This window comes from Varanus komodoensis, unplaced genomic scaffold (genome assembly GCF_004798865.1).
Source record: "Varanus komodoensis strain SLA01 unplaced genomic scaffold, ASM479886v1 scaffold1, whole genome shotgun sequence".
NCBI lineage: Eukaryota > Metazoa > Chordata > Lepidosauria > Squamata > Varanidae > Varanus > Varanus komodoensis.
The window spans coordinates 13,256,986-13,271,180 of NW_025335268.1; the positions used below are offsets into that span (position 1 = coordinate 13,256,986).

General features: G+C 38.0%; 1 protein-coding gene across 1 annotated transcript in view; it reads left to right on the forward strand.

The window, feature by feature from the left end:
- The window catches only part of KIF6 (kinesin family member 6), a 203,013-nt gene that overhangs the window by 74,676 nt on the left and 114,142 nt on the right, over window positions 1–14,195 (forward strand). The window contains exons 11-13 of the mRNA XM_044450400.1: window positions 2,650–2,755; window positions 6,744–6,885; window positions 10,199–10,381. Of these exons, the coding sequence (XP_044306335.1) occupies window positions 2,650–2,755; window positions 6,744–6,885; window positions 10,199–10,381 (431 nt within the window). The remainder of the gene's footprint in view (window positions 1–2,649; window positions 2,756–6,743; window positions 6,886–10,198; window positions 10,382–14,195) is intronic.

Sequence of the window (14,195 nt, forward strand, 5' to 3'; positions counted from 1 at the left end):
GGTAATATTTCATGCTATGCTATCTGTATTTTTGACTTTGTAAGGTGTGATTCACTTATGGCTCTTCTTCCCTGTCCACTGGTACAGTACAACGTGCAAAACTGAAGGCTCTTCATCATTAGTTCCATGTTACCTCACAACTTTCATTTTCTAAAAAAACTTGTCAGATTTTTCCTGCTTCTTCCAATCTTGAAAGATCTTCTCCACAATAGGGATATTTTAATGGCCTGTTACTGTAATTGTTTTCATCAATTCTAGAATAAGAAACTTTGATATCAAATATTTGGCTTTGACAATGTCCTTCTTACAGTAGACCTACATTTTTTCATGGGAGGAAAATATACCCCATGAGCAAGGATATGTGTTATTTTGCTCTGATTTGAATAAGGAAATCTGTGTGGGAAAGAAATTTTTGCACTGACTATCTACAACAGAATATTATTCATATTCAAATCTAAACTATTATTCTTGATGAAGAATAGACTTTTGAAAATTATTTATTTTTCTGCCTTATGGCAGTTTCTCAGGTAAAGCAGGGTTTTCGCAACCTTCTGTATTTTTGTTTTTAAATCTATATGCATAGGTAGCTGGCAATAGGTAAGCTCAGCAATCTGTGTTTTTTTTTTTTTTTCAAAAAACATAATCCTAAAAACCAATTTGGGAGCAAAATGAAGGAAAAGAGAGCAGCAAGATAAAAGTAGATTGGAGAACACTGAATTCCCAAAAAGGCTACAGCAACTTTGATCTGCTGTTACATCTGATCACGAGAGTATTACTTATAGAAACAGGACTAAGTCTTCTCCTCTTCCCTTTTTACAGTCTGGTTTTTAAAAACTTGGGTTCAGTGGGAGTTTATCACAAGTAAGGATTTCTATGTGCTTTTAACTTCATATTATCCTCACTGGGAGCCCACAAATAATTTTTGTGATGTATCTAAAATGTTTGGGATAGTTTGTCAATAATATGGAAATTTATAGGTAGCTTTTTGGTTGCAAGAGAAGACTTCCTTTCTTTCCCACATAGTTACATCTAGTCTGGAAAGTGTACTACCTCCAGAGAATCTATTCTGTTGATGCATGGACGACATGCATCATGTATTTCCTGCAACATGCAACCTGTATTTCATGTTACAAGCATAGAAACATAGAAACAGAGCAAGTTAGAAGTGGTCTCCTGGGCCATCTAGTCTGACCCCTGTCTCTAGCTGTCTCCACTCATGACATGCCTACCATGTGCATGTCCAACCTATCCTTAAACACCCTGAGCATGGGTCAACCAATATTCAAAAGGCATGAATCAATCAGTGAGCATTCAGAATACTTAATGATTATACCCCAGCAGTCTAGCAGTGGAAACAGGAATAACATTTCAATCCTCCAGAAAATGCCAACCTTTTGTACAGTCCAAGTATAATTCATAGAGGACATATCAAATGGTGAAAACTTCATGATTTTTCACATTTGGTTGACAATGCTCTTACAATGTTATCCCAGTGAGAGCTTTAGGTTCTCCCATGAACGATCTTTGGGCATTGCTCTTAAACTAAAGATAAACAGTGAAGCCCATGCAGAGGCATTCTCAGGAACAGCTCACCAGTTCTGAAATAAATATTCTGCAGAAGTTTTCAAGAATTTGAGCACATTGCAGAAGTGATTGCTGTTTGGGCAGGCATTGTCTGTCTGTCGGTCTGTTTGTCTGTCTGTCTATCAAACTTTTTCTATACCATTTAATCAGCCATGCTGGCTGTCATAACAGGTTTATTATGTGCTAGATCCATATATGCCCTGAAATGAATGGAAGGGTTCCTTCCATTTGTGGAAGGGACTCTAATCCAGTGGAAGTTCTTGTTGGAGGCAGGCAGGGTTTGCCAATTTCTTCTGCATCCCCCTGTAACCCCTGCAAAGCTGTGTGCCAGGTAGCACCGAGAGTTTCAGGGGCAAGGAGGAATGTCAAAATGGGCTTACATCACGGCTCTTTTAAAGCATTGCTTTAAATCACCAAGAAAATACTCCATTTTAAAACTTGATTTTTTGATCCAAGTTTCCCATTTTGAAATTCATGTAATTCCTGAACAATTATACATTTTAACTCAGTACCGTAACAGTTAGAATGTGGGTCTGAAACTAAGTAGAACCTAAGTAGATCTGTTATGTAACCAGTCTTAAAGGCATATTTTTTTTTGTAATTTTGCAGACTTTCATGAATTTGTAAGCTAAGTTACCATTTTCTTTTACATTGGTTCACCTGGACAGAAAACTTTCATAGTTATGTCATATTAGAAACAAGGAGCAGGGATGCTTTCAGTGTATTGGGTCCAAAACTCAGCCTGTAGACAGCTTGTAAAAACCTGTAGATGGAAGGACTTTTTCTGTGTGTGGGAGGCTTCAGATCCAGTGGAGGCATCCTGCTAGCATAAAGGAGAAAGCAATTATTTTTATTGATTCCCCTGTGTCACTGCAATCCCGTATATTCCCTCCTTTCTGCAGACAGGAACATTTTTAGCAAAACTCTGTCCATGGAATGTTCCCACTGGCAGAAAAGAAGCTGGATCCTACCCAGAGTCTGGTATCCATATTCACTTTTATCTTCTGAAGAAGTGTACATTTTCTTAAAGGATGGTGTTTATAATCTTTTATCTTGTGTATTTAGGGTAGAGGAGCAAATTAAAAGTTTTTTGGAAGATGTAGATCCTGAGAGCATGCTGGAGGTGGGAGCTGATATGCGAAAAATCAAATACTGCTTCATCCATTTAAAGGTACACTTGAATGCAGGGGTGAAAAAACTCTAAACATACTTGAGAAAGAAGAGAGGAGTGGAGGATTCAAATCAGAACCTAATTGAAGCTCTAATTATAATGTACATTTCTCAGAATTGATTTCTGTTTGTGTACTATACTCAAGAAAATTTTTCTGACAGATGGCTGGTTTGGATATAATATTTATTAAGCCCATGCATTTATTAAGTCCATTTAAAGTGCCCATGCACTTTTCCTTGTACTTCATTGGACCTTGACTTTGGTCATTCTTTTTTGAAAACTTTAGGGCAGTATCCAGTCCATGAGTGGGACCCACTGTCACTTCTGTTTCACTAGTGGCCTTTGCTGCATGTTACTTTCCACAAGTTGTGCTCACTTCTTCTAGAATGGAAATCTAGCACTTCTGTGAGTGAGGCCCGAAATGAGTGGAAACATTCATTTCTGGATTGGGGCAAGTTGATGAAACTCTTACATATGTTCCACTGGCCTATCTTATTCCAAAACAAAATTTCAGCTTACTTCAGAGTTTGCCTTGAAAGCCCTAAGTTTCTGTTCCACAAATAGTGGATCAATTTGCAGAAGGGAATTGGTGGGGCTAGATGGTTTTGGGTGTCTTTATTGGACACTACCCTAGGTTTCATGTAGTGCCCACATCAGGGAATGTTGGTGGTCTAAACCGCTGTGCTGCTGGGCTGCTTGATCGAAAGGTCACCGGTTCGAATCTGCACAATGGGATGAGTTCCTGTTGCTCCGACCCAGCTCCTGCCAACCTTGCAGTTCAAAAGCATGCAAATGCAAGTAGATAAAAAGGTACCACTTCGGTGGGCAGGTAACAGCATTCTGTGCACTTTGGTGTTTAGTCATGCCATCCACATGACCATGGAGACTGTCTGCGCTGGCTCCCTTGGCTAGGAAACGGAGATGAGCACCGCCCCCTAGAGTCAGGCATGACTTGACTTAATGCCAAGGGGAAACCTTTACCTTTACTCATCAACATTTGAAACCATAGCTTAAACAGTGGGCTAAGCAAACTGTGACTGAATCTAGTTTCTTCTGGGCCCACCATTCATTCATTCATTCATTCATTCATTCATTCATTCATTCATTCATAAGATTCCTAACCCACCCTATTAATCACATGACATGCTAAGCCACTGGGATAAATAATCTGATAGATGTTCATGATTCAAGTCCCCTAGATTCTAATTCATTAGCCCTGCACTGGCACTGAAGGTTGTGTTGTTTTGAGTCAAGCCACCTCACAGATGTTTGCCTCCAAGACAGATTTGTGCAAATAGGCACTCAAACACTGCATGACTCTAGCATGATTTGTTCAGAATCCGTTGATTTGCACAAATCAATCACTTTTGCACTTTGCACTAGATCCACAATATTTTCAGGTGCATATTTGTACATACTTAATTGGCAGTTTAAAAAATAGGAGCAAATCATGATCTGCTTTATAGCCCAATGTCCGTGGTCCAATGGCTACCCCATTCAGTCAGTTCCTGATATTCAGATTAGAAACAGGCAGGAAATCCATCAATCTCAAACAAACAGATTTCCCTGTTTTGATGGAACCCTTCTTCCTGTGGGTGGCTTTTTTGTGGCTATGAAGTCAGCCCAACAAACCAAGGCTTGTTGGATTTCAGAGCCATTTCTGGGCTTGTCATGTTGCTTGAACTCAAATGACATAAGCTAGGGAGTAGCTACAAGCTCTACACAGCTGCTCAACAAGAATGGCAGAAAGACTTGCTGTTTCAGTTGGGCTGCTAGTGAGTAACTGAACTGTATAGCCAGCTACCCCAGAAGTGCCAAAGCAGCCCTTAGGAGATGACTAGCAAAGGCACCCCCCTTCCTAGAGCTGTTGTAAGCCAATTTGGTCTCACTGCAGCTTGCCTTTTTAAATGTTACTACTGCTTTTCTTTTCTTTTCTTTTCTTTTCTTTTCTTTTCTTTTCTTTTCTTTTCTTTCTTTCTTTTTTTTTTTAGGTCACAAAAGTGACCTCTGATGTTCACAATCCCTGTTTTGGGTAGCCATGAGCAGCCCCAGCAGTACCACTCCCTTTTAAATTTTTTAAATTGTGGTAACGTTTGCAAATATTTGTGCTTATAAATTTTCCCCAAAATGCCCATTTGCAGATCAGTTGGGGTTTAAAAGGGAGTGCCCTGGGGTAGGTACTGGCCGTGGAAGGTGTTTGCTAGCAAAAGCAGCAGTGTTCCACCCTATACCATGCCTAGCGCGGGCTGTAGGCAAGTATTTTCCTCCTCCCTCTGCAAAGACCTTTCAAATTTGATAGGCCAGCACCAGGCAGCTTCTTGCAAACTGAGATCACACGGGGCAGAAAGGGACTCTTTTCACCCACTCTGCAGCCCAATTTGTGTTTTGTGGGGAGATCAGGTATCCATAATTGTCCCCCCTCAACTTTTGAAAATGCTTCCCTGCTGCTAGGATGGGAGGTAGATTTTGTACATTGGCGGGGGATCTCAGCGAAGACACAGGAGTTTGTACAATGTGTCAAATAAACCTGACTTTCACACACACAATGGAATTTCCTCTTAAGTTTTGCCACTGCCTGAGGTCCCAGGAATTTAGGGTCAATGGCAAAATAGAAGGGACAGTTTGGATGTAGGATTCCACCCCCCAAAACAAAACAAAGCAAAACCTGGGAATCTTGCTTGGAAGGGTGGCAGAATTGAGCAAGTATCCTCCAAAAACATGTCTTTCAGCTGGATCTTTGCAGGAGTGGGGAGTCACAGATTGTGCACCTATGTATGTCATCCACATTTGAAAAACTCAGTTTCTGCTACTAAGAATCCTTTGGAGATTCACACTCTCATTTTTTTGAACTGTTTCAAAAATGATTTTGCAATGTGTTGCAATGTTGCTTTCTGGAATTTCTACTTTGTGTTTCTCAACAAGTGTACATTTCTACAAAGCAACCTTTTAACATCTTATTCTGCAGAGTGGCTTGCCATATTGCCCTATCCTGTGTCAGGGAGCAAGGATAAATTTGGCTTATTAAGCCTTGAACATTACATGCATACCAATCCATCATTTTGCTTCTTGGTTGTCTTGCAGAAATAGTATAAATTATTGTTTAGCATCTAAGCTATTGTTACATATCTATTATAATATTAGTATAACTTACTATTATAAATATTATCTTTTCAATATATTTATAGGATTGTCAGATGCTAAAGAGTTGTACAGAACATGAAGATAGCACTGGTCATGGCTTGAATGTTTATGATAATGACAAAATTAAGGTGCAGGGAAAATACTTGATAAGGCCAAGGATAAAGAGTAAGATGAAAGTTAACTGAAAGCCCCACAAGGAAGTGATGCTAATTCAACAAAGGAAGATGGGAAAATCTTTGAGAAGGAGTTTTAAACAGATGGGAGTGTGTATGAAAGTTTTGCAAGAAAAAGTGGATGATGTTAGTGAACAAAGTAATTTAGGACTTTGACCTTCAACTGGTGGTTGCTGCCCCACCTAAGATGTGCCATAGAAGCAACTGCACCACCAAAGAATAAAAAGAAAGAAAGACTCACAAAACAAAATAGGCTAAAGGTGCAACAGTTTAACACTACTAGTTTAGGACAAGACATGAAGAGGGATAGAAAGAAGTGGGTTTAGTAAAAGGAGTTGGTGTGAAACAAAGTTTGAAGAAGTAAAGGCTGAGATGAATGAGGAGAGGCAGAGAATTTAAAATATAAGAATGACAAACTGCATTTTAGGGGAAATCATGCTTAAGGAAAACAATGTCATAATCAAGTCAAAGACAAACATTCTGGAATGAGGGAGAGAGAGAATGCAGGTGGGAGGGCCATCAGGTCACTCACTGCAACAATCTACAAGGGTATCATTTTTTAATGTAGGTTAAAGAAATTTGTAGAATCCCCTTCTTATTAAAAATAAATATAGACTACAATTAATAGCATCTTGAATTAAAGAGCCCATAATAGTTTTTGTTCTGTTTAATAGAGATTAGTAAATGAGAAGCAGCTTCCTGGCAACAATCTGCTTGCATTAGATGTTCCTGGAGACAAAAGTGATAATAGTTTAGTTGGAAATGAAGAATTAAAGAAGCTGAAGGATCTTCTGCTGCAACGGGACAATGAAATCAGTATCCTTTCTGAAATGAGATTTTAGTTTATTTGGAAGTATTGTTTGTTATATGATTTTTTCTATTGATGATTTCATGCTTAAAATTACATGTTTGCTGCCACTTTTTTAAAGGTCAAACTTCAAGGTTTGCTATTATTCCCTGATTCTAAGCTAGTTTAAACTCCTGGATGTAGTTTAGTTAGTTCTGACCCGAATCCAAATTTCTGGAAACCTTATGTAAAGCAGGTTTTTTTAGGTAATGGAAAATAGTGCTGCTATATAAAGAACTATTTATTGCCTTCCAAAAAGTTGTATTTCCTGTAATTGTTATTTTTTAGCTCAATGAAATGTTACTGGATTTTTTATTTAGAATACATATGAATTTATATTCAGTATGAGAGCTTTTCAGATTGTACTGCCTTTTCCATTAATTTACAGGAAATGAATAATTCACTGTAGTTTTAATAAGTTATTGAAAAGTCTATTATTTCAGTTGTTTGATAGAATTGTAACCCATAGCAGCATGATCATTTTTCTGAATGAAGAAGAATTTTATGATAACCTTGAAACAGGACTATTTTAGGACATTAACTATTTTTTTGTTTAATGCTTATACACATTATACAAACCAAAGAGTCCCAGTATAGTTAAGTTAGACAAATCAAACTGTATTCCACCATTATAAGTCTGACTCTTTCTAAACATTAATAAAATATGAAAGTATTGTCCAAACATTTGGCATAAAATATCTATATCAGGTATGGGGAACTTCAGACCAATGCGCCACATGTGGGCCTCAGAGGCTCCACATCTGATCCGCAAAAGCTTTCATTCTTAGATTCTGCGCCAGCCGTGGAGGGAGACACTTCTTTTCCTTCACACCCAGCACAAAATAGTCCATCCACATTGCAATGCATTTAGTGCTTGATTTATTTTTTCTGGAAAAGACTCTTTTCTAAGGATAGATGGCTTCCATATAACTGAGAAGGAAGAAACTGCAGCTCCACAGCAGGTTTGGAGAAGGTTTGTTTGTGTGTTCTGTAGGGCTTGGGAGTTTATGAAAAAATAATTAAAATGAAGGAAGTTTCAATTAAATAAAGTTCAAATAAAAATGAAGGAAGGATTTCTTTTGTCATTGTTGTTTTCAGCCATTTTCCCCATCCACATGACTGCTTGATAGGTTTGTTGAGAATGTCTTACTAGGTTTAAAACTATTTATGTTGGGGCAGATATAATTTTCTTTTTTAAAAGTAATGGAAAATAGTGCATTTTAATAGTGTGTTTTAAATAATGGAAAATGGTGTAGTTTTATTTCTGTTCAGAGAATTAGTTGTTCAGTTCAGTTTTAAATTTGTTCCTATCCGTGCAAACTGATGGCATTCTGTAAGCTCCATTCTGTATAGGGCTCCCTTTACCACTATGAAATATATTACTATAATACTTTACAGAGTTCTTGTAATGATTAGCAAGATAAGTCACAAAAATGTAATTAAAAGGGAAGGGGACCCAATCCAAAACAAAAGAGGACCCACTGATTGCCGCTTGCTTGCTTGTTTGTTGGGGTGAGGATTTGTGGAGTGTATGGGTGTACAGGAGGTTCTTGAAAGATGAGAGGCCTAGAGCAGGGATGGAAAACCTACTGGCCATAGAACAGATTTGGCCCATGGAGATACCTCAGTTTGCCTGAGGCAGCTTCCAAATCTTCTTCCCCATCTCTGTGCTGGAACCCCCCCCACACACACACACACACTCCCCCCCCCCTTTTATCAATGATAGCTGTGATTTGAAGGCTTTTAAACTGCAAATACTTTCAATTCTTAGAATTAAGCTGTACTTGGCCTGCCTAAACATCGTTGCATTGGGTTTCTTGTGCTCAGCCTTGGGCACAAGAAACCCAATGCAACCCTGAAAGCTGTTGCACTTGATTTACTGCAGGATAGATATGCATAGAATTGACCTGTGGGAAAATGTACAACTTGGTGTGTGGGTAGCATGTGCTCTGCTCACTTTTCCTTGGTCTAGCCCACTTTGTTACTGGTCCCACTCCCTATGCCTTCAGGCTTTTGCTGTTGGCATGTGCCCCCAGAGACTCAAATTTGAATTCAGTCCTGAACAAAAAATGTGTTTACCAGCCCTGGCCTAGAGTAACCAAACCCAAATTATCTGGACAGATCTCGGTGGCTAAAAAAGGAACTAAACATGATCTATATCAGACACTTAACATATTAATATATTTGGGCATGTAATTGAATTTGCTTAAAGGGTGCGATATAAATCCGTCTACAAAATATATCCTAATTAGTTGTGCCTTGATATGCATTTCATTCAGTTGTTTGACCTACTGTGCTTATAACATTATTCTTTCTTTCTCTCCAAGAGAGCTCATGTATTTCAGTTAATTTCCTTTAAAAAAACACCTTTTATTAATTTGCTTGGAATTTCTGTACTTTTTGGTCCATGAGTATATTTGTAAAAGTGAAAGCACTTGGGCATATGTGCTGTGCAGTGTAATGCTGCAATCTTGCATATTATAGCCATTTAAAATTGTACTTCTGCGCACCATACTTCCCTGTGGTCTTTCTCCACAGGATTCTTCAGCAGGCTGGGAAAACTCATGTCAGTACTATATCAGCGTTTATTCAGTTATATATTTTAAAACTGGAAATTCTGAAAATTAAGGCTACACTCCTATGTATGTTTAGACAGAAAAAAGTACTACAATCGTAGCATTCTCCAGCTGTAGGATTGTGCCGTATTTTTCTCATGGAACATAGTCTTATGAGGATGCCTGTAACCCTCCAATCTCAGATGATTATGGGTATCTTATGCATGGTGGGAGGAGTGCAGAGGCAAAGATCACCTCTGACTTTCTTGCTCTGTAAAGCAGTTGACTGAGTTGGGCTAAGTGCGGCATGTCAGCATGGGAGTGAAGGAGGCTGAGGCACCACCATGATACATTGCATTTCAGTGGTGGCAGTCTCCTTTCCTCCCTGCCCTCCAGCGTGCCCTTCAAACCCCCACCACGTGTCCCTGAAAGTTCTTATGGCCTCAAAGAACTAACTGGCACAGTTCTTTCTGCACTGCCTGTGAAGAGGGGGCATCCAAGATTAGATCCACAGTGATTTCCTGATATCAGCTAGGAACTGGTAATTGGAAAAATCTTTTGTCCATGATACTGCTTGGTGGCAATGGGATTGCTCTCTTAGGAACCTTATTTTGCACTCTCGGGAACCTGGTGGCAATCAGATTGCTCTGTTGGATCTGGTAAATCTTTAGGCAGAAGTAAACTCTCACTGAATAACTGCAGAAACTTTCCTTATAATAAACTGTAGATATCTTAGTTAATATGTTAAAGAAAGAAAAAAAGAAAACACAGAATGCCCTTCTTCAAATCGGTGCTTCATCCAAGGAAATCTCAGCCTCAGAAGATCCCATTCTTTCAAAAAATACAGAAAATGAGCAGATGTTTTCTGTTGGTTTGGAAACGAGTTCTACTTTTCTTCCCAGGGGAACAGGTTAGTGAGTTTATTTTATTCTTAAGTACTGAATTACTGTATGGCATCCCTTGAGGCAATGCGTTTACCTGTGGAATAGGACAAAGGCTGGAAGCATATTAATTTCTCTGAATCTTTTGCTTCTATTTCATTTGAAAAGAAAGCTTGTTACACAGCCTCTTCAGTGTCACCAGTAACTTTCATATTAAAATAAGATCTGGCAGCATTTGTAGAAAATATAAATATGTACTATCTTCATTGCTTCTATGATTTGGGGTGGAGGTAGAGAAAGCAGTATAGGCCTCTAGACCTAATAAATTTTACATCAGTGGTTTATCTGAAAATATATTTTTGTTGGAAGTCAAAATTAGTTTAGTTTGATGCCTGTATACTCAGTAGAAAACTCCATTTACTTCAGTGGGGTTTAATCCCATTTAAGTATGTGACTATCTACATTTGTCTGCCCACAGGTCCCACTGGCCTCAGTGAGGCTTCATTTGAATATGTATGTATAGGCTTGTACTGCAAGGGTCTTTAAAATCATATAAAGGAACTGTTACATGATTTTGTTCTGCTGGTGCTTCTAAAGTCTAACATTTTCTGAGTTCATTAAAAAGAAGTTTCTGATGAGGCTAAACATTGGATTATATATCAGAACGATGATGACAGAATGAATCAGACTGATGCTGTCCTTGCCACCCCCTCCCCACATGCTTAGTGATGCCTTGGTGGTAATTGATTTCTTTGAAAACAAACCAGGACATTTATTCTAACTATATAAGGACTTGTGTAATAACTAATATTTGTTTATTAAAAACCCACAAAAGGTAAGTGTTTCTAGTACCCTTGTTTTCTGCTATAATCATTTAGCAGAAAATAGCACGTTTTAGATAAATTCAAATTTAATTAAAAATAACATATGAAGAATAAAAATGATCAGATAAAGTTAATAACAATGTTATATGTTTGTAGAAGAAATGTGCATATAATTGATAAAGATGCAAATATTACTTTGATCAAAACACAAGCTTTGTTTTGTTTTGTTTTTGGAGGTACTTAAGCAGCCTGTTAGGCCAGTTAGATAGTTAGATCTGAGATGGGAGCAGGGATAGAAAGCCTTCCTTTGTTTATTGAAATAATGGGAAAGTCAGCATGCTAAATGTCAGTAATGCAAAAAGACCATATTTTTCTTTTTAAAATAGCGGTGGTCTTTGTGTTTATCTTGTTTAAGCGTGTTTTCTAAATAGTCACCTGGAACTATTCAATGCTCTAGAAGTCCCCACATGACTCATTGTATCCTATAACTATTTGAGATTCTGAAGAATTATTATTTTGAGTGCTAAAAAGTAACTGCTGGAAGTTCTCATTTGGGCAACCTGTGCTATTTAGAAGCTTCCACTGTAAATTTTAAAGTGTCATCAAGGATCAGAAAACAAAATAAAGTTCTGCATTCATCTAGCCAAAAATACCCTTGTGGGATCAAAGACAAGACATTAGAAGAAAAGATCCACCATTTCCTCTAACTTTTATCTGTCATCCTCTACCTCTTATTACACTGGATAACACCAAATGTCTGCTTATCCTCTGGATAGGTTTCTCTGGATGGTGGGTGGAAAGACCTTGCAGTTCAGTTCAGTTTGATGAATCCAAGCCAATATCTTTTTAAAATATCAAAGATTCATTGTTAGATGTTCATTTTTCACAAAGTATACATTTAAAAATGAACGTTCTTGATGTTTAGTTCAGAGTATAATGACTCAAACTGTGCTATTAAGAAAAATAATCTTTTTGGAATTTTACCTTCTCAAGATATGCCCAAAGTATGACATCTTTAGTTTTGTCATTTTTGCTTTCAGGGAAATTCTGGCCTGATTTGATCTAAAATCCACTCATTTGTTTTTCTGTCAGTCTAGGGTGTTTACAAAGCTCTCCTCCAGCAGCATGTTTTGAACTCATCATTTTTCTTCCTGTTAGTTGTCTTCACTGTCCAGCACCCATGCATAGTGATTGGGAATACAATAATGTGGATGATCTTCATCAGAGTCTCCAGTGAAACACCCTTTACATTCAACTGTATTTTTATAGTTCCATCACTGTTGCCCTTTCAGGTCTGAGCCTTCTAATCTCTTGACTGCAGTCTTCATTTGAATTGAATGACTGAGCCAAGATATGCAAAACCTTTAACAATATCAGTTTCTTCAGTGCTGACAGTAAAAATGTAATTCTTCTGTGGTCATGATTTGTGTTTGCTTAATATTCAGCTGCAGTTCTGCATTTGCCCTTTCTTCTTTCACTTTCAAGAGTTACTTCAATTCATTGTTGCTCTCTGCCAGTTATATCATATCACTGGCAAATCTTCAATTAGTGATGTGCCTTCCACCAATTTTCTTTCCTTCTTCCTCTGATTCTAATCATCTTTTCTTAAAATATATTCTGCATACAGATTAAACATATAGGGAGATAAAATACACCCTTGTCCAACACCTTTGCCTGTAAGAAACTGTCACAAGTACACTCCTATATTTTGTTTGCATATAACTTTCTTTGATATTTCTATCTCCTTCTCTGTATATGTAATGCTGCCACCAGGAATTTAATTTGAATCTTATTAATTAATCTCTCCCTCAATATTGTGCCCAAACTATAAGGCTCTGTCATTGGATTATGTGATCCTGAGGATGCAGTGTTGATATTCAAAAACTTACGATGCTGAGTTAACAATAAGCAAAAGAAGACTTTATTTGTACAAGAAACATGTTGGTTCCAAGATGTTCAGTAACTTATTTCCTTGGAGAGTGGAACAATGTATAATAACTTCTGACTGAGGTATATCACTCTTTCCCTTCACAAACACTCCTCACATGCAGATCCTCCTTTCAATCCTGCACTCAGGTTTATGCCAGCTTCTATCTCTCACACCCTTATAATACTTGACAATATTAAGTTTTATCTCTCCCTTGACACTAATATGTCCTCCAAGTATTCTACTTCCTTCCCTTTGTGCTTATGAATTCTAAATAGTTTTCACAACACTATATGAGACTCTTCAGATTCTGCAATTAGTCTGATTCCAACTAACCGTAACTACTGACAGACCACAACTGTCTGACTTTTCTCTCTCATCTCTTTTCACACACTTCTGAGTTCCACCCATACCCTCTCAGTCACCAATGAATCACCTCATCCACTCATCCCCCTCTTTTACTCCCCCCTTGCTTTTTTGAAACTTACCAACATTTAAAGGAACACACAGATAACACTTTAAATAATTATGGAAAACATTCTGTTTCTCCATAATCTGTCCTAACAATAGCTTCTTGTGCATGATAAAGGTGTACAATCAATCAGAGCAATCAAGTGCTGAGTTACACCCATTCCTTTATTTATTTATTTATTTAAAACATTTGTATGCTACCTATTGTGCCATCACACTTCTGGGAGGCTCACAATTAGAAGATAAACCCATGATAAAATTAATTACAACATCAATTAAAATACAATGCAAATAAAATACAAGCTGAGGTTTAGTGGCACCAGCTATTAAAATGTTTCTTTAAAAGGGAGGTCTTCACCTGGTGCCAAAAAGAGTATAAAGAAGGCACCAGGTGAATTGCTTTGTTGGGGAGAGTGTTCCAAATATGGGGAGCATCTGCAGAAAAGGCCCTCTTCCTAGCAGCCATCCCTCTCACTTCCCTAAGGGATGGCTCACACAGGAGGGCCCCCTGCATAGATCTTAAAGGCCTGGTAGGCATATACATATGTATGGGTATAGGCGTTCCTTGAGGTAACTGGGGTCTAAGCCAACACCATTCCTTTCATGACAATCCATCGCTTC